Genomic DNA, 19997 nt, shown 5'->3' on the forward strand with positions numbered 1-19997 from the left:
GACGCACGGGGCGACGCATAGTGCGACACATGAAAAGTAATAAGTTTGCAAGTTTTACTATTTCGGCTAGGAAAAAGAGATTTCGTCTTGGCCCAACCTTACTTGGTATAAATACATATAAAAACGTTATTTTGAGGACTTTGGACTTACTTTAGACCTAGGGAGAGCACGGAGCCGCCGTGGAGGCCGAAATTCATCAGATTCCATCTTTCTTCTATCAAACTTAGTAATTTTTACGCTTCTTTGGATGAATTGTTGTTTTGCTACCATGTCTATATGGAGCTAAACTTCGCGTTCTAGGGTTGTGGTTGTCATGAATATTGAAGTTTATTAATTATATTACCGTTAATTTGAGTTATCATCTTTGGTTGTTTTTCCAATTCCGTGCATAATTGCTTAATTGTTTGGCCAGCAGTTGAGTTCTTTTTATTATCTATACTATGCTTGGGAAAGTTGTGTTTAGATTAGAGTAGAATTAGAGAGAGTTTGTTTCTGAACCCGTGGCTAGGAAAAATTTTTGCGGTTAGAATAGGAATATACTTAACAGTCTTGCTTAGTTGAATACCCTATTATATTAGTTCATGATAGATTCAAAACCATAGGAATATAAGGTTGATATATTATGGATAGACGAATAGTATTGTGGGAACATGCTATTTATATAAACGGTCCGGTCAACTAGAAATCATAGATAATTCGGATTAACAGGTGTAATTACGAACTCAATAGGATTGATAAACCGACCACAACCCTGGAATCTATATCACCTTTGGTTACATGGTTAAATTTCGCAATAGTAGTTGTAATAGAAAAGTTAAACTTTTGATCATCTTGGACATTAAATTGATTTTAGTTTGCTTAGTTAACGGTTAATCTAAGTCTCTGTGGATTCGTCATCTGACTTTCGAGTCACTTTATTACTTGACGGCCACGTATACTTGCGTGTACTTGGGGAACCAATAAGTGTTTGGCGCTATTGTTGGGGACTTAGTTAACGGTTAATCTAAGTCTTTGTGGGTTGTGGGTTCGACATTCGACTTTCGAGTCACTTTATTACTTGACAGCCACGTATACTTGCGTGTACTTGGGCAACTAACAATATGCATTATCATTGTAAAGGATTTTCATACCTTCACGTCCACGCACAGAGCTAAAAGCCCGACTACAGGTTAAGCGGAACTCAATAACTTTTATTTATGATATCGTGTATCTGTATTAAAAATTAATTAAATATGTATTAAACTTAGATCCCAGTTATTAGTGTTTGAAGTTATCATTTTAATATTCAGAACTCATAATGTTGAAATTATGGCTTTGCCTCTATTCACGTCACTTTTACCCGTTATTGCAGGTATTATCTGTCATATTTTCAAGATTACAAATCTCACATTTTAAATAGATCAAAAAGGATTAACACGCTAAGGCTCCGTTGGACTTCAAGAACTTATAGAAATATATATTTTTAAAAGTAAAATAGAAGTTCAAAGTAAGAAAATAATTATTTCTTCTGATTTCAAATACTCTAGTAAGCTTTAATTTTTAGAATTGGGCCGAGGCTCAACACGGGCTAAAGTAACTAGTTGTATCTATAAAAGTACTGGTCAATTATGAATGTCTGGTTTCATAGGCGTATCCAGTGCAGAAGCTATGGGTTTAGTTTCCATTATGAATGTCTGGTTCCAGAGGTGTATTTAGTGTAGAAGCTATGTGTTCAACTAAACCCATAGCTTTCCTCATATCATATATTTTTGCTCAAAAAAATATTAAATATATACAAATAATAAATTGTGAACCCATTAAATCAAATTAGATATGGTAGAATTGTGAATTTGAACACATAAAGTTCAAATCCTGGATCCGCCTCGTTCTGATTATTACTCAAAATGTAAATTATCACCTACGTACAACTTGTGAAGCGAAAATTAGAGCCCATTTGGACATAAGAAATTTTTTCCTTTTTTTCAAAAACTTTTTACTTTTTTTTTTTTTCGAAATCAACGTTTGTTCAAACAATTTCCAATTTTCCCTTGAAGAAGCATTTCAGAATTTTTCGAAAATTTTAAAAACTCAAAAAAATTGTTTTTCAAAATCTTCACTAAGATTACTCACGAAACTTAAAAAATAACCCAAAATGATATTCATGTCCAAACACAATTCTAAATTTCAAATACCATTTTCACTTTTTTTTTTTTTTTGGGAACTTTACATTTCTCATGTCCAAACGCCCACTTAATTTACATTTTCCCCCTTCGTTTTTTAAGAAATTAGTAGCAACCCCCAGAATAATCAACATGCCGTGTATGGACAAAGACAATCTAGTCCGTAAATCCCAAGAAAGAAAAGTAGTATAAACAAGAAAAGACATCTAGTAAGGACTCTGAAACTTAATGATTAAGATAAAAATTCTCAAATTCCCAATAATTATCCTAGAATACCCCTTATGCTCTATAAATAGTAGTTAAACGTGATGCAGAAAGATCAAATACTTTCTTCAATTCTATTGCTTTTCTTGTTGATTGCAGCTATCGGAACAATGGTAGATTCACAACCCTCCATTGAAGCCAAAGTTCATATAGTATACACTGAGAAACCTGAAGATCTAGAAGCTGAGGAGTATCATATCAAAACCCTAGCTTCTGTTCTTGGCAGGTTTGAATTATTCTTCAATTCTGTTCTTTTTCCTGTTTTGAATTTTAATTTAGAAATATGGGGTTGTGGGTTTGGTTGGTACTTGGATTGATCTTGTTTCTTATCAATTTCGCCAATTTGGTTGTTTGTTAAGTTAAAATTTGAATTTTTCTCACATGTGGAAAGATTTTATCTTTGTATTTATCTTCAAGATCCAATTTTATCTTTGATGTGTCCTAGAAAAGCTTTTCTTTTTTTTTTTGAATTCTTTTTCTAGTGTTTTGTTAGAAAATAAGGGACGGTTTTACTTATATGCTTGTTTCAACCAACACATAGATATTAGTATCCACCTTTAATGCTGAAAAATACCTTAATGCTATTGTCTTACCACATCCTTCAGCTTGTAGGACTAACTAAACACTAAGAGATGATTAGAGAAGTGATTTCATTAGTAAAAGAAAAAAAATATTTTGATAAGGATATATTTTCCTCCTTACCAGCTGCTTATAATGAGTGTATACTATGCCTTTTTTAAGTGAATGGGGTCGAGGGGGCAAAGTGATTGGCTTATTCCAAAAGTTATAAGAGTAGTCTGATTGTAAAGGATTTTGTTAGATTTTTAAAGTAAAATTTATTGTAGTTCTATAAATGATAATATTTGATGTAATGTATACTCGAACTTCAAGAACATTTAGTGGTGCGTACCAATTTCGTGTTTGCAAGTTAATTTGGATAATTAGAAACAAGTCAAATTGACTTTTGTGATCTTAATTTGAATAAAGTATGAAACTTCTTGAAGCAGTAAATTCCACTTTTCAACCAATCCCGTATTTGTAGAATGAATGAATGATGGGTTGAGGTTCATTTGGGTTTCCTTTGGTGGAGGGAAAAGCATATAAAATGCTAGCTACCAATTATCGGTTGTATGTAATTATCATGATTATTGTGTGGTATATGTATCATCTACTACTTTTTTTTTTTTTTTTGGTATGGAAACGTGTTCTTTTATGCATAATTTTGGAGTAAAGATCCTGATATTTTATGTGCGCTTATGCAATCAAAAAGTGAGGATGCGGCAAAAGAGGCGTTGATATACAGTTACAAGCATGCAGCTAGTGGATTCTCAGCAAAGCTGACTGCTGAGCAGGTTTCTGAGCTCTCAAGTAAGCTTTTACTTTCTCTCTCTTTCAATATCATTGATTCCTATTTTGGTATATGGTTGATCAGTATCTCTTTCTTCGATGAGTAATTAGTATGACAAATTTAAATATCACAGCCATAATGCTCGTATATTGAAGTAATTGGCATTCAATTTGAGGGTTGAACATAGTATTTCACGTTCTATTGAAGACTTTCACACATTTTGTGATAATAAACATTTCATTTTTTTTTTTTTTTTTGAGAAGGTAACATATTTATATATTAAAAAGACTTCACTAAAAAGGTGAAGTCACCCATATTTACAAGGAAAGTGCCCAGAAAGAAAAATAAACATTAAATATCCTTGGTCATCTCACAAGGAATCTAGAACATCAAAAATGGATTCATGATCCTCCAACAACTTTCCTTTACACCAAAAATAGAAAAGCGCCAAACATTTCATCTTTATCTTCTGGATGTTACTGGACTTGTCTTCAAAACATCTTTGGTTTCTCTCTTCCCAAATTGTCCACCATATGCATGCTGGAACAATTCTCCATCTCTCTTTATAACTAGTAAGGTTGCCCTCTTTATTCCAGCAATTTAGAACATCATTAATTCTTCCCGGCATTGCCCATGAAATTCCCCGTAAGCTGATGAAGATTCTCCATATTTGTACAGTGAATTTACAATGCAAAAAAAGATGGCTAATTGTCTCTGCCTTCTCTCCACATAAGTAACATCTAGAGCACAGGTAGAATCCTCTTTTGATTAAGTTGTCTTGTGTTAGTACTGCTTCTTTTGCCAATAACCATGTAAAGCAAGCAACCTTGTATGGAATTTTTACTTTCCATATCATCTTCCATGGCCAACAACCAACCCGATTTTTGACAAGTTGAATTCCTTGTAAGCATGATCTAACAGAAAACTTCCCCAGCCTATTCCTTTGTCATACGATAAGATCTTGATTAGAGTTGATACCACGAGATAGCTCCAAAGTATTGTAAAAGTCAATTACTCTTTCAATCTCCCAATCATTTAGCAATCTTCTGAATGTAAGGTTCCATCCCTGATTCGTCCATGCCTCATGTAATATTACTTCTTGTTGTTGATTCAAAGAATATATGTCAGGAAAGAGATCCTTCAATAGTCCTTGACCTAGCCAATTGTCATCCCACAGTGAAATCTTCCTACCATTTCCTACCTTGAACTTGGATTTGTTAATTAGTTTTGGCCACAGATTCCTGATTGATTTCCACAAGCTGGCATCGTATGGGCTTCTCACTGATTTGGTTGTCCATTTTCCTTCCGTTCCGTATTTCTCCGTAACAACCTTCGTCCACAGTGATTGTTCATCTGCTGCAAGTTTCCATAGCCACTTCATCATCAAACTCTGATTCCGAACTCTTATGTTTTTTATTCCCAGTCCCTCTTCCTTTTTGCTAGTTGTCACAGAGCTCTAATTAATCAGGTGGAACTTCTTCTTCTCACTGTTGCCTTCCTATAGGAAGTTTCTTCTTAAAGAATCAATTCTCTTCGCTACATTGGCTGGGATTGGAAATAGAGACATCATATAAGTAGGCATGACATCTAGTACAGAATTAATCAGAGTTAGTCTGCCCCCATAGATAGATATTGATTCTTCCAATTTGCTAGCTTCTTTTCACATTTCTCAAGCACACTATTCCAAATTCCTTTAGATTTGCTCTTAGCTCCCGATGGCATCCCCAGATATACAGTAGGCAGTTGACCTACCTTCCCACCTAGAATATCAGCAAGACTTTGTAGCTCCATTACCTCATTTACCGGATAAATGAAGCTTTTGTACCAATTTATGCGTAGTCCAGAAGTGACTTCAAAAAGAATGAATATCACCCTTAGTACTTTCAATTGTTCTCTATCAGCTTCACAAAACACCAAAGTATCATCAGCATACTGCATCTCGTAAATGTTGATTCCATGTGCTTGCTTCCATAGATTTGCTGACCATTTACAAACTTCCAATAAAATTGCAATTTCGGAGCTTTCTTCGGGAAAGAATCCCACCAGGCACCTGTCTAGCAAAGCATTGTGTGTTAAATCTCCAGAAATGTGAATAATTTCTCCTTCTTGTTGGACCTCCGCTTCCTTCATTCCTCTGCTTGCCCATTTATGATTTCTGACTGTGTTTGAGTACAGAAGTCCTTCTTCAATGACTTTTGGAGCACTAATGGTATTCCTCCGTACTCCACCATTAATGAACCTTTCTATTTTTGCTGCAATATCTGACCAACCTGAATTAAATTCTGCCTCTTGAACAATAATAATTGATCTTCCCCTGCCTTGGATTTTAATGATGGTTATATAACGACTATCTTTGTTGTAGTTCTTCGCACAGAAAATTTCAGAGAAATGATCCTTGATTTTCCATCTTTTCACATGATTTCCTTTCACCTTCGAAGCTTCCTTTAGATTTTCGCATAACCACACCATTGTCTTTCTGCTTAATGTAATCCTTCTGATTAGGTTCCTTCCTCGTTCTGTCCATTCAAACCATTGTTCAGCATTTGTTGAGCATCTCTAATTTTATATGACTTGAAGCCCATTGCAAAATAGATGATATTGTTCTCCCTCATTCTATGATTTTCCCGATAGACAGGAAGTGCATCTGAAATTATCAGCAGTGAAAGCTTTTAGAAAGTCGCCGTAATCTTGTCTTCGATCGCTGGAAAATAGAAAAGTTATAGAATTTTGGTGAAACTGTAATGGGAATGGTCGGAGAAGTCTGGAGAGTAGGTTGGGAGAAGAAAAAATATTGAAAAAGTGGTCCGCGAAGTGGTTTTCTATCGCCGGAGATTACAAAGTAGTCGGATTTTGGTGAAAATGGTATGGGTCTGGTCGGAAAAGGCTGGTGAGGGGATGAGGGGATGAGTGAAGAAAAAAATCTGAAAAGTGGTCGGAAAAAGCCACACGCGCCGGCGTGTGGCTTAGATCTCACCGGAGAAAAGTGGGTCTGCTTCGCGCGTGGGGGCGCGTGGATGATTGGCTGTCGGATTACTTACTGGGGTCTGGTCGCCGGGGGTTTGGTTCTTGTTGAGGGAGATGAGGTCGTCGGAAATGGTACGTAGGAAAGCATCTCTGGTTGGGAAGAGTACTTTGAGAATTAGGAAAAAAAGTAACATTTCTATTTTTCTTGCTTAATCTAAATTTGAGATTCAAAATATGATTGCCATTTCATCATTAATAGTCTTAACCGTCAGAAGATAAAGTAAGCATCGTTTGTCTCGATTTTTGTAGAGTGGTTTGGGTCTTTTCTTTCTTTTTTTGTGCTTAGAGAGGGGTAAGGGTTGTTTTAGGTTAGGTTTAGTGGTTTTATATGGAGCATAATCATTAGTTCTTGACCAAGATGGTCCGCTATTGACATAGGACTTTAAACCTTACATGAAAAAGTATGAGAGGATGGTTCACCATTGACCAAGATGGTCCGCTATTGACATAGGACTTTAAACCTTACATGAAAAAGTATGAGAGGATGGTTCACCATTGATAAAGGACTTTAAACTTTACGTGAAAAGGATAAGAGGAATGGTTCACTATTGATATGACTTTCAACTTTACCTTAAAAAGGATGCAAGGAATGAGGACAGATGTACAATTATTGGAACACTTTTGGAAGGAAATGCCCAGAGACGTAGGATTACTTCTCAAACTTTTTATTAGTTCCATTTATCTATATAAAAAATTCAAGTTCCAATACATAGAGCCCTTACTCCCGGTGGTCCATACCATCTAGATCATCACAGGGGCAAGTCCAAGGTTATACTAGGCTATTTTCTTTTGGTTTCATTCTTGAAGACTAAATAAATTGCAGGTTTGCATGGTTCGCTGATGTAGCTGGTGCTTGATATTCAGCAACTCTTGCTAAAACTGTTGAGTTTGTATTTTTCTTTCCATTAGAGCGCATGCCCTTTGCTACAAAGATACAATACTTGCTGTGGACGGCTTCTCCCAAGTATCTATGTCATATCGATTTATCTATAAAATTACATCCTTGATGTCCAACAAAACATTTTGCATTTGACATTTAGGGCTGTGATTTTGGATTTTTGTTTTCTAGGATGTCTAAAATGCACTTTGAGTGCCTCATTTTTATATGTTCTTTACTCTGGATGAAAATCCTCAATTCTTGAAGTGGATGGTAGTACTAACGTTAAGGCAAATCGCGATGAGGCAATATGGTCATTGTGTCTATTTTGGGTTGCATTTACTTGATTCTGAAGTTGTAACTCAACAATGCATCAGCTTTTGTTTGTTCCCTCCTGAAAAATACGTTCATATGATTTTCAGCAGTGTTCTTTTGGGGGGGTTTTATGCCCTCAGACTAGCCTAACTAAGATGTGATCTTTTGCAGAGCAACCTGGAGTGCTACAAATTGTTCCAAGCCAAACAGTTCAGTTACACACCGACCGTGTGTGAAATGCAACTCTTGTGACCTCTTCTCCAACAAGTTTGCATCATGTGTTTAGACTTCTTATCTATGCTTGTTTCTATGGTGTTTTGAGCTAAAAAGTAAATTACTTTGTACCATGTGTGGGAAAGAGTATCCCTAATGTAAATGTGCTACTTAATGTCGTAATACTTGTTTTAATTATATGAAAATAAATGGTGCTGCCGTTTTCCTTATGTCTAAAATTTAGATAGATGGAAGTCACGTCGCAAGATTAGTTAGTAGTTATGTGCCAAAAACCGAGAATTAGTTATCTATGTTTTCCTTATAGGTAAGCGAAAAAATTTCACCTTCACTCTAGATGGGGAAAATCTTTACTTTGTTTTCCCCTAATCCTTCACATGATGATTCAAAAATTTCCACAAAGAGGAAAGTAAACAGATTTTACAATCATCAATGTTTTATTGATGTATACCATTTTGATGTTCTAAACAAAAATACTTTTTATCAATTGTATAGCGCGATATAGTTGGCGTCTTCATTACGAATGAAATTACTAGGTCTAGAAAGAAGAGTTTGACAGCAAAAGTAAAAGATACTTATAGTTAACTCTCGACAATAAGTGAGATTAGTCACTGTAAAATAGGACACAATAAGTGAGATTAGTCATGTAAAATACGATGAGATAAAATGCAATAGAAATAAAGACAGAAAACGGATTACCTAATCGGTTAATAGCCGACTGCGCTACCACTAAGCTATTGAGGAACAACAGGGGATTCGGTCTCATAGAATTCAATTCCCGTTCCCAACCCATGACCAATATGAGCTCGAAGCTTCCCTCACAACTCTCGAAAAGCAAATAATATACTACAATAAGTTAAAATACACATTATGTAACAATTCTTTTCCCATTAGTGCAAATAAGTGAAATTCAAGAAAAATAGTCTAAAAATAGAAAAGAAAAAAATATATAGTAATTGATTGATGTTGGACGTGTCTCCCTTCCATTTCCAAATCCCACTCAACTTTGTCATTGCAACAACACCAAGTCAACTTACACCACATTTCCCGCCAGGAAACCCTGACCATAGATCAAGAAAACTGTTAATCCCCCCAAATAACAATCTATCATATGGAAAAGAAAAACAGAAACTGAGAATTTTCCTCACTATCTCCAAAATCAAGAAACAACAACCATTTCTTCAAAGTAAAAAAACAAAACACAAAACAAAATTGTTCTAACAAAAACAATGGCACAAGCTGCAGCAAAGAAGAGACCTCCTATAGCTTCATCAGCAAAACCATCTCCTAATGTCCTCCCTTACCAAACACCAAGATTAAGAGAACATTACACTCTTGGCAAGAAACTAGGCCAAGGCCAATTTGGTACAACTTATCAATGCACAGAAAAGGCAACTGGTCTTCAATATGCATGCAAATCAATCCCAAAAAGGAAACTTTTATGCAGGGAAGATTATGAGGATGTTTGGAGAGAAATTCAAATAATGCATCATTTATCTGAGCACCCTAATGTGGTGAGAATCAAAGGGACATATGAGGATAATCTTTTTGTCCATATTGTTATGGAATTATGTAAAGGGGGTGAGCTTTTTGATAGGATTGTTCAAAAAGGTCATTATAGTGAGAGGAAAGCTGCACATTTAATGAAGACAATTGTTAAGGTTGTTGAGGCTTGTCATTCTCTTGGTGTTATGCATAGAGATCTAAAGCCTGAGAATTTCCTCTTTGATAGTTCTGATGAAGATGCTACCCTTAAGGCTACCGATTTCGGATTGTCCATTTTCTATAAGCCTGGTTTGTTTCTTGTATCATTCTTTTACCTTCATTTCCATTGGCTAATTCGTGTTTTTGTTGGTAATTTTTCGATAGCCGAGGGTCTATCGGAAACATTTTCTCTACCTTTATAAGGTAGGCGTAAGGTCTGCGTATACACTACCCTCTCCAGACCCCACTTATGGGGATTACACTGGGTTTGTTGTTGTTGTTGTTGATTGAATTTGGTTTCTTTTGATGGATGGAATTATTAGGACAATGTGTCCCTTTTGATTTTTTTCAGCTTTCATTATGGTCTTTTCTTTTAGCTAGAAATGGTTTTGGCATTATAGTCCATTTTGATTTTTTCAACTTTTTTATCACCTTTCTATAGGATGTAACAGAACTCAAATTCAAGGTACTGTTTCTGTTTCACATTATTCAGATCAAATTTCTCATAAGCTGCCTGCCGTTTCTCTGCAATTCAAGGATCATGTTGAATTTTATTGTCGCCGTGCTTATTATACTTTAGTTCCAATGATTTATGGCTAAGTTCAGTCATTCTGTCTTTTAACATGTTAAAATTTATGTAGTTCAACAGCTTTTCTGGAAAGTAATTAGCATGCCACCTTTTGCGAGTTCGAAGAGCTAATAAAATTTCCATAGACATCAAAATTAGGCATTACAAATGGACCAAAAAACACATTATTTTCATTTTTTGTGCTCATAACAGTTCAATCTCGAGCATGGAAAGTCACATTAACTACTTGATCTTAAAAAAGTCACTGACTAGTCATTTGACTCTCTATACATTTACTCAATAAAAAGGGCAGTCCGGTGCACTAAGCTCCCGCTATGCGCAGGGTAGGGGAAGGGTCAGACGAGGGTCTATTGTATGCAGAGGCGGATCCAGGATGTTTGAAGGATGGGTTCACTATTACTTTTTAAAAAAAAAAATTAAACCAAAAAGTTGGTAAGGAATTTGATCCCCTGACCTTAGGCTATTGGAAATAAGAGACCAAAACCAGTGCACCACTTAGTCTCTTTTGACCGTGGGTTCCATCAAGTATATATATCTATTTTTTCCAAATTATGTACATCATATCCATACTTTAAACCGAGGACCACGGGTTCACGTGAACCATGTTTCACATGGTAGATCCGCCTCTGATTGTATGAAGCTTTACCCTGCATTTATGCCAGAGGCAGTTTTCACGTCTCGAACCTGTGACCTCCTGGTCACATGGCAGCAACTATACATTTACTCATTAAAGAGAAAATATCCAGTAATCTTAATATGATATTTGACAAATACTGGAATTAAATATTATCACTGTAGACTATTTGCCTTCTTTCCTCATCTATCTTGTTTTGCAGGGCATTATATATCTGATGTTGTTGGAAGTCCTTATTATGTTGCTCCTGAAGTGTTGCATAAATATTATGGACCTGAGATAGATGTATGGAGTGCTGGTGTCATCTTATACATCTTATTATCTGGGGTTCCTCCTTTTTGGGCTGGTAAATTTACAATGTTGATAATTAATTACTCCATCTGTTTCTTTTCCTTATTTCTTGTTTTTCTTCACTTTCTGGACTTGCAGAGACAGACAATGGTATCTTCAAGCAGATTTTGAAAGGAAAGATAGACTTTGAATCTGAACCTTGGCCTCATATATCTGATAGTGCAAAAGACTTGGTTAAAAAGATGCTCAATAGGGATCCTAAAGCGCGAATAACTGCTCATGAAGTCCTATGTGAGTCACACTTGCTTTATTGGTAATATTAACTGACAAGGTAGTAGAAAATGGTAGTTTCATTATCAATACTTGTTTGTCTTTTCCTCAAGGTCATCCATGGCTTGTGGACGATGCGGCTGCTCCAGACAAACCTTTGGGATCTGCAGTTTTAACTCGCCTAAAGCAGTTTTATGACATGAACAAACTCAAGAAAATGGCTTTACGAGTATGTACTTCCTTTATATATAATCTGTTACTCTTTTTCCAGTTAACACTGTTAGTTATTTCTTGGATTTGCATTAAAAAAATATCTGATACGTGACATACGTAAATTCTTAACTAGGATCAGAAAAACAAGTGTAACAGTCTGAAATTGATATTAGAGAATGGAGATATACTAGATCTTTTCACTATATTATTTCTAGATATATTTGTGTGTTATCCAGATATTTTCGTAAATCAGTGTGCATATTCTTCTTTATAGTAGTATGATAAACATTAAAAGCATGAATTACGCATGACCTGTTGTTCGAGTGTCAAGTGTAGAGCACCACCACAGCTTGATTATCAGCTGCTAATTAATGTTTTTAAGCTCTTTACCATTGGGGACTAAAAACATAATATTGGATTGTTGAGAAGTTCTTGGAATCTTATGTTACTGAGATCCTTATTTTGTATCTCAATTTCCAGAATATGCGTTGATTTCTGATAATTGAAACACTCTATACTAACAGGTCATAGCAGAAAGGCTTTCAGAGGAAGAAATAGGAGGCTTAAAGCAGTTATTCAAAATGATTGACACAGATAACAGCGGGACAATCACATATGACGAACTGAAAGATGGCTTGAAAAGAGTAGGATCTGACCTTGTGGAGTCTGAAATCAAGGCCTTGATGAACGCGGTACTTTCCATTTTAATTGGGTTCAGAATCTACAACGATCAATGAAATGCTTAGTCGAGTTATACCTTTCAGATAAAGGCGTACGCATTAGCCATTTTGTTACTGTTTCTTGATCTTACCTGATTGTTGGATTAGTTTCCTGACCTTATTGGATACAATGATTTGAGAGAGCGAGTAGGAAACTTAATCCAATGATTTTAGTCCCTCCAAATAAGTAGCAAAATGACAAGGTGCGATATGTTTTTGCAGGCTGACATTGACAACAGTGGCACAATTGACTATGGTGAATTTATTGCCGCGACACTGCATTTGAATAAGATGGAGAGAGAGGAGAATCTGCTTGCTGCATTCTCCTACTTTGACAAAGATGGCAGTGGTTATATCACAACTGATGAGCTTCAACAGGCCTGCATAGATTTTGGCCTCGGTGATGTTAAATTGGATGACATAATTAAAGAGATTGACATAGATAATGTAAGAAGAAAAACTAACTCGTCCAATATAGCTTTTCAGTATTTTATTTATTTACTTTTTTGATCTGATTTCTAAGGACAACCAAGGTAATATCAATTTCTGTTTTGCAGGATGGACGTATAGATTATGGAGAATTTGCGACAATGATGAAGAAGGGAAATACAGGATTTGCAGCCAGAACTATGAGAGGCAATTTGAATTTTAACTTGGCAGATGCTCTTGGAGTAAATGACAGTGAGAAAAATCAATAGAAGGTTTCTATTACCATTTCATTTCTTTAGCTAACTACTTGTTCTATCAAAAATCAATCCAATTTGTCGATAAATTTGAAAAAGGAAAGATATGTCTCATTCAAAATTTCAGACTGCACTTCTGATATATGCATCTTTTCCTTAGATATCATTGTTAAACATTAAGTTTAGCTTGTTTAGTATTCGCCTCTCTGATCCTAGCGTGATCCTTTACCAGATCAAGCTGATAGAAAACGTTGGATCAATCGACTATAGAGGGCGGTCATGAGCTTTCAACCAAACCAGGGAAGAGGCAGGTAGAGCTGCATTTGCCGAGACAATGTTGGACTGTAACCAACAGGAGCTTAGTGCTCTATTATTTTCTCATGCTAGATAGGTTTAGTGCTATAGTAGCAAACAATATTGTTGCTGCTGCTTTATCTTACTATATAATTGGAGGGCTTCTCCTCTATTTCACAAATTTAGATCACTGTTGTCTGTACTTGAGGAGTGTTGTAAAAACCTTCTTTATGTCTATATTCATTTGGTGTTACTAGAAATTGAATAACACTTGTTCATCATTTTGTCATATGTTAAAGCACTAAAATTAGTGTCAATGTTCTTTCCCTTATGTCTTCAGTTCATTTCCAATTGTACAAGCTTTATTTACCATAACAAATGACATCAATACTTTTTGTTTCCCTAAGAATGAGATTTTTTTTTTCTTAAGGTAGTTCCAACTATTTACTTTTTTTTTTTTTGAAAGTTTGTTTTTATTATAACTGCATTTGTTCTCAATTCAATAATCTGGACCTTTCCCATTATTCTTGAAGAGAAGCAAAATTAAATGGAAAATAATAAAGAAAATAGAAAACAATTAACAAAAGAGAGATATATACTCTTAATTAAGAAGGTTAGTTCCAAAATAAAAAGAGCCAAAGGAAAAAAAAATAGATAGATGTAAATTTAGGAGTTGAATGTGAGTATGTGACTGTAGGTACATATCAATCATATGTCTATGCGCCAAATTTAAACTAGTTACACCGATTATATGATCATTTATAGCCCTTTCGTATTGTTTGTTTTTAGTTCATTTTAACACGGAACAGAGTAATATTTTCGAACAATTTATAAATTTTCTAAAACTTGACATCTTTTAAATCACACACTTATCCCTACTAATATACTCGTCTTTACTCAAATTAAAAAAACAAAATCAAAGACCAAATCCAAAGGTAATTGCAACAATAATAATATATCCTTTTCACTTATATTATATTTTGTCATTACCTAAGTGCATATCAATATCGAGCAATTGCAATCAATTGTGAGGAATGTGTAATTGCAAAATCCATATGTGACACACACATAATTAACCTCAAGTCAAATTCAAATATGATGGCTTCAAGTGGGTAAATGACGAGAAAAATTAGGAATAGCCTGATTTGCAACCGGTAATTAAAAAATGTCATAGTTTCAAAAGTAATTAAAATTTAGTCACTTTTTTATGTAAAGATAAAATCTAAACAGAAATACCTTTAAAACATAGAAAATTCCAGCATCATATGTTGGAATTTTATATGCAAGAGTTCCATAATCCAACATATTATGCTGGAACTTTTTGTGTTTCAGTTAGAATATTTTTGTCCAGATTTTATTTCTAATATTTTTCATAACTTTGCAAACACCGACTACTTTTCGATTACTAGTCTGAAAACTAGCTAGCCCGTGCTATTTTCACTTAAATGATCGTATTATATGATTAAGAATTTCGTAATTTCGAACATTAATACACATACGAAAAAAGAATATTAATATGCACATATTCAAATTTATACCATTTAAATATTACTATTATTTTTTACAAAAAAAAAAAAAAAAAAAAAGAGAGAGTGGAGTTTAAGGGTAAAATGGTCATTTGAAAACAACTGCTGCACTGGAGATAGGATAGGCTTTTTCATAGATAAAATTGAGACACACTCGCAGAATACCAAGAAAACCTCTCTTCATCTCCAACAATGGCTACCCTTTCACTGTGTTCTTCGCCCTCAACAACAGTACTATCCAAGAACCAAACTTTTCTCAACACCCTTTCCGTTCCTAAAGCAAATTCCAATGTTACATTTCTATCTCATTCACTTTCTGCTCTCAGTCTCCGTTCCTCTAAACCCAATTCTTTTGTGCCCAAATTCTCAGAATCTGAAGCTTCAGTTGCTGAAGTTGTAGCTGAATCAGAAGAGCCTGTAATTGTCCCAGCTGTGGAAGCCTCCTCCTCCAGCTTGGAACCTAAACGAGAAGAAGTGTTTGCTGTTGTTATGGTGATTATCTTTCTTTCTTATGCATATTTTTGTATACTTTTCTGTCTGTTTTGAATTCACTATCGGGAGTGAAATTTGGATTTAATTGCAAATTAAATGAGGAACTTTTGTTTATCAGATGAAAAGTTGAGTGTTTGGTTACCTTGAATTGTTTAAGGTGTTCTAAAAAAGGGATAATGAGTTCGTTACTTATGGGCGGAGGTCATTTTCCTATATAAAAATTACAACTTTGATTCAGGATTGACATGTTGTCAACCTTTAATACCGAAAAATATCACAGAAGCAGAATTTCATACCATACTACGCCTTGTATGTCCAACCAAATACTAGAAAATGTGAACCAAAAAACAATGATTTTCTGAGGTAAAATATTTCCGGTCTAGAACATATTTCATGAAGAGTATTCCTTAGACTGAATGTACTTTTGTTCAAATTCTAAGTTTGCTGAAGTACTATTGAGACATCAAGGCTGCCTTACGGTGTATATTGTGATAACATGGAGTGTTAAAATGGAGCTGCTTCGTTTCTGTTATTGATATGTCTATGCCATTTCAGCCAATCTTAGGTTTAGCATTTTCTTTTAGGGTATCTTAAAGAAACAATATACATGTCTAAGTGTTTGTGTTATGTGGACTTGGCAGTTATGCTGCTACAAGCAATTTTGGCATAGTCCATGCCAAATAAGCTGAACTAACCTTTTGCATCCTTGGTATTTTCCGCAGTGGAGTTGGGTAGGTTTTTTAACGGGAAAAACTGTAGTTACGCTGAACACATGACAGAGATTTAGTACATGGTATATCCTTTATGCCGTGTTATGGACACTATCCAATTTCATAAATCTCAGTCTATGCTTTTTTTTTAAAGTATAATTTCTTTTTCAAAGTGGACCATCTGTTGTGGTAGGTATTTCCTGTAGTTTAGTCCTAAAGGGGTTCATATTGGAGATTGTAAGTGATATAACGCAACTCATACTTAAAATATATATATATATATATATATATATATATATATATATATAACTATAACAGAATACAATTAAGTTTTAATCACTCGTCAGAGGGTATACATATCTATTCAAGTATGCAAATCTGTGGTGCAAGGCCGCGTGTATGTTTATGTACAAGTCTTGTAATTGTTGGATTAAGTTTGATTTCAAGGTTACCATATTGTGAATTTTTATCTTTTTACTTGTGAACTGCTATAATTAACTGGAGAAAACATTCATACGACTACTTATTTGATGTATAATTTCTTCTCTTTGTGGAACATACACTCTCTTGCTAGTGCTAGGAGCTGCTAAATTTGATGATTTTCAAGTCTTCTAGCTGTCATCCTTCTTGATGTTTTATTTTGTTTTCTCTTCCTTTTTAAATGAACATCATACTACCCTACAATAACTTAATTGGGCTTGTCCCTGATACATTAAGCAGCTTGTTAATTTTTCCTCTCATTATTGATAGATCGGATCTCGGCAATATATCGTCTTTCCTGGGCGGTATATCTACACCCAGAGACTTAAAGGTGCAAATGTCAATGACAAGGTGGGAATACTTTTTGGTCTTGTCTTGATTTACAACTTATTTCCTTTTAGCTTCTAAAATCTTGTTACTCCCCTATGGCCTTGGATTTACTTATGTGCTTTCTTTCTTCTCCCTATCTCATAGCAACCTTTGGTGTACAATTAAACAGAGCTTGCCTGCAGCATTTTCTCAAAATAATGCTCGTTTGCGACACTTTTACAGTACTTAGCGTTAGTTTCTCTCTGCATATTTGACCAATGAAGACCGTGAAGTTCATTTGGAAGATTTGATTTAACAAAGGAAAATAAATCTTGAGATCCATTTACATCTTTAAAGCGTTTTGTTGATAGTGCATGCTTTGCAAAAGATAATGGAAAGGGACAAGTTGAGGAAGGAAGAGAAGTCATTTTACCTGTTAGGTTCCATAAAACTGGAACAGGAAGGTAATTTGCTTTCCTGGTCCAAAGTATCTGTGGCTCCAAGGAAAAACAGTTTCCTTGCACTTAGCTTGTTTTCCATTTTCATTTGGAACCAAGAAATGGAAGAAATACTTTCTATATTACATTTCTCTTTTCTTTTCCACCCAAACTATGTACAAGCTCAGTGTGAGATTGTCAAAACAGTGGTAATGTCTTTTCAAGGCTGTACTAGGAGAACCACTTAATTAAAAACATTTCTTTATTTCTTTTCTTTCTTTTCCACCCAAACTAGGTACAAACTTTTCTTTCAGGGAAAAAAAGAAGCTTGTACATAGTTTGTGGGATTGTCAAAACATAGTTGATGTATGTTCAAGGCTGTACTAGGAAAACAACTAAATTGTAAAAAAGGTGAGATTGTGAAACATGCTCGCCGGAGTAACAATTTAAAAAAGGTTTGTCAAATGAATGTGGACATGTGTTGTCTAGACTTCTTGACAACACTCGTCCTATCACTGGCATCAAATTCTGTGAAAAAAGAATGTAGCTTGTACAAAAACAGCTCACTCAAAGTGAAGTGTTTGAAGCCTCGTACCAGCCAAGCGATGGAGGAGAACTCTGTTATTCATGTAGTTAGCATATTTCCAGTAATCCATTATGCAAACCATAATGTTGAAACGCATCAGTGTCAACCAACATTTACATTTGCATCTCATCAGCCTATAGTCTTTTATACATCTATTTGACAATTATTTTATGCGGAAACTAACACTTGATATAAGGGTAATATGAGGAGGTAGGAGGATGCTCATTGCATATATTTGCTACTCTGGAGTTGAAAATAGAGGAACTATTCGTCAGTTTAGTATTTTATCTATGTCAAGATTACTCTGGGCATATTGGCAATACTCTAGTTCAAGGTTCCATGACTAAGGATTTTTGTTTGAAACATCTATACTTGATAACTTCTGCAGATCATCCTAAACAAGGTGTTACTAGTGGGAACAAAAACAAGTACTTGGGTTGGAAAACCAGTAGTGCAAAATGCAGCAGTCCACGCTGTTGTTGAAGAGCAGGTCAGACATCATTCTTCCACTACTTTAGTTTCCGCTGTGTGTACCTTGTTTCCCTAACATCTCTTTTGACTCAATATTATATTCCCACACAGTTGAAAGATAAGAAGGTTGTTGTGTTCAAGTATAAGAAGAAAAAGAACTACAGAAGGAACATTGGTCACAGACAGGTATGAAAGAACTGTTTTAATTGATATCCAAATAACTATAGAGTAGATTGATGTTAACCTACTTGGTTGCCAAATTCACCATAGTCTATCATATATTATCTATATGTTTAATTTCCCAGCAACATGAAAAATTTCTAAATTAATGAGCTTGCGGCCATTGCATGAGACATGCCCTCTTAAAATGATATTTGTACAGAATACCATATCTTGTCCTTGCTTGTTCCTAATTAATTTGATTTGTGTTAATGATGCAGCCGATTACTCGGATAAGAATAATGGGGATTACTGGTTATCAAGACTCACCAGCAGTCACTCTAGCAGACTTAGAAGCTGCCAAGTGATTTTAGGGCTGAAGATTACATTTCAATTTACTGTTTTCTCAACATCTGCTAATAGTACCTTCCAAGGTGATTGTAGTTTTGTATAGACTGGGGAGGCAATGGCGGAAATTAATTTTCGAAGGTGCATTGAACTTCATCTTTTGTTGTAATTCCCATCCAATTTCCTTCTTTCCATGTATCATTTCGTTGGGCAATGTATTCGAGTTTGCACGTTGAAGAGATCTTTTTTCGATTGAGTTCTACCAATTATTCTTTGCATTCACTTTATGTGAATTGACCTCTTTATCTTCTTCTCAAGTACTAAACACGTCTACATGTCATGGCATTTATATGTGAATTGAGGTTAAAAGATTGTTAGACTTAGCGATTTACCGTAGACGGGGAAATAATTTTCAGAAAATAAAGGGAGCCTCTTAGAAAACAGCTCAAGCTAACAACAAAAATAATTTAAAGTAAATTGAAACTATAGATAAATTTGATCTCCATTGGCCCCAACTTTGCAGACAATGGGAGATAAAGACCTAGGGGTTGGAGATAATGTACTCATCTCTTTGGCGTATCGCTAAGTCGAAATATTTTTTATATTAAAGAAATTTTGTAAATCCAGACTCCACTTGTGAGATTACACTGGGTTTATTGCTTAGATTTTGTTAATGGCCCCATCACTGCACATCATATACATTGATTGACAAACACATGTGGCCTGCTATCTAAAACAACCTTAATATTGTTCCTGTATTTTCACCAAAAGTTGAACAAAAAACAGAAGTGAAAACCAGTCACAGAACATGCTATTGAGTATAACCGTTTCGCAATGACATCTGCAGAAAATTTTACCACAAAA

The 19997-nt window shown here is 35.0% G+C and overlaps 3 protein-coding genes across 3 annotated transcripts; all 3 read left to right on the plus strand.

The window, feature by feature from the left end:
• Positions 1–2312: 2312 nt before the first annotated feature.
• On the plus strand, positions 2313–8430 carry LOC107830546 (subtilisin-like protease SBT3.4). Its single transcript, XM_016658147.2, has 3 exons — positions 2313–2649; positions 3694–3791; positions 8159–8430. The coding sequence occupies exons 1-3, from the start codon at positions 2468–2470 to the stop codon at positions 8221–8223; spliced, it is 345 nt and encodes a 114-aa protein (XP_016513633.2). The 5' UTR covers positions 2313–2467; the 3' UTR covers positions 8224–8430.
• Positions 8431–9192: 762 nt separating this feature from the next.
• LOC107830545 (calcium-dependent protein kinase 11) lies at positions 9193–13932 on the plus strand. The gene is made up of 8 exons (XM_016658146.2): positions 9193–10012; positions 11348–11491; positions 11575–11727; positions 11820–11935; positions 12444–12611; positions 12861–13085; positions 13196–13339; positions 13554–13932. Exons 1-7 carry the CDS (start codon positions 9448–9450, stop codon positions 13334–13336), a joined length of 1512 nt encoding a protein of 503 aa, XP_016513632.1. The 5' UTR covers positions 9193–9447; the 3' UTR covers positions 13337–13339; positions 13554–13932.
• A 1318-nt stretch (positions 13933–15250) lies between these two features.
• On the plus strand, positions 15251–19423 carry LOC107830548 (large ribosomal subunit protein bL21c-like). The gene is made up of 5 exons (XM_016658148.2): positions 15251–15633; positions 17094–17174; positions 18544–18645; positions 18738–18812; positions 19067–19423. The coding sequence occupies exons 1-5, from the start codon at positions 15334–15336 to the stop codon at positions 19151–19153; spliced, it is 645 nt and encodes a 214-aa protein (XP_016513634.1). The 5' UTR covers positions 15251–15333; the 3' UTR covers positions 19154–19423.
• The last annotated feature ends 574 nt before the right edge of the window (positions 19424–19997 follow it).

This window comes from Nicotiana tabacum, chromosome 8 (assembly GCF_000715075.1).
Source record: "Nicotiana tabacum cultivar K326 chromosome 8, ASM71507v2, whole genome shotgun sequence".
NCBI classification, from domain to species: Eukaryota; Viridiplantae; Streptophyta; class Magnoliopsida; order Solanales; family Solanaceae; genus Nicotiana; species Nicotiana tabacum.

Coding starts and splice junctions, on each gene's coding strand:
- LOC107830545 (XM_016658146.2), top strand. CDS start 9,448: ATGGCACAAGCTGCAGCAAAGAAGAGACCTCCTATAGCTTCATCAGCA. Junction 10,013..11,347: donor GTCCATTTTCTATAAGCCTG/GTTTGTTTCTTG, acceptor CTTGTTTTGCAG/GGCATTATATATCTGATGTT. Junction 11,936..12,443: donor TCAAGAAAATGGCTTTACGA/GTATGTACTTCC, acceptor CTATACTAACAG/GTCATAGCAGAAAGGCTTTC.
- LOC107830548 (XM_016658148.2), top strand. CDS start 15,334: ATGGCTACCCTTTCACTGTGTTCTTCGCCCTCAACAACAGTACTATCC. Junction 17,175..18,543: donor GTGCAAATGTCAATGACAAG/GTGGGAATACTT, acceptor TAACTTCTGCAG/ATCATCCTAAACAAGGTGTT. Junction 18,646..18,737: donor ACGCTGTTGTTGAAGAGCAG/GTCAGACATCAT, acceptor ATTCCCACACAG/TTGAAAGATAAGAAGGTTGT.
- LOC107830546 (XM_016658147.2), top strand. CDS start 2,468: ATGCAGAAAGATCAAATACTTTCTTCAATTCTATTGCTTTTCTTGTTG. Junction 2,650..3,693: donor CTAGCTTCTGTTCTTGGCAG/GTTTGAATTATT, acceptor GCAATCAAAAAG/TGAGGATGCGGCAAAAGAGG. Junction 3,792..8,158: donor GCAGGTTTCTGAGCTCTCAA/GTAAGCTTTTAC, acceptor GATCTTTTGCAG/AGCAACCTGGAGTGCTACAA.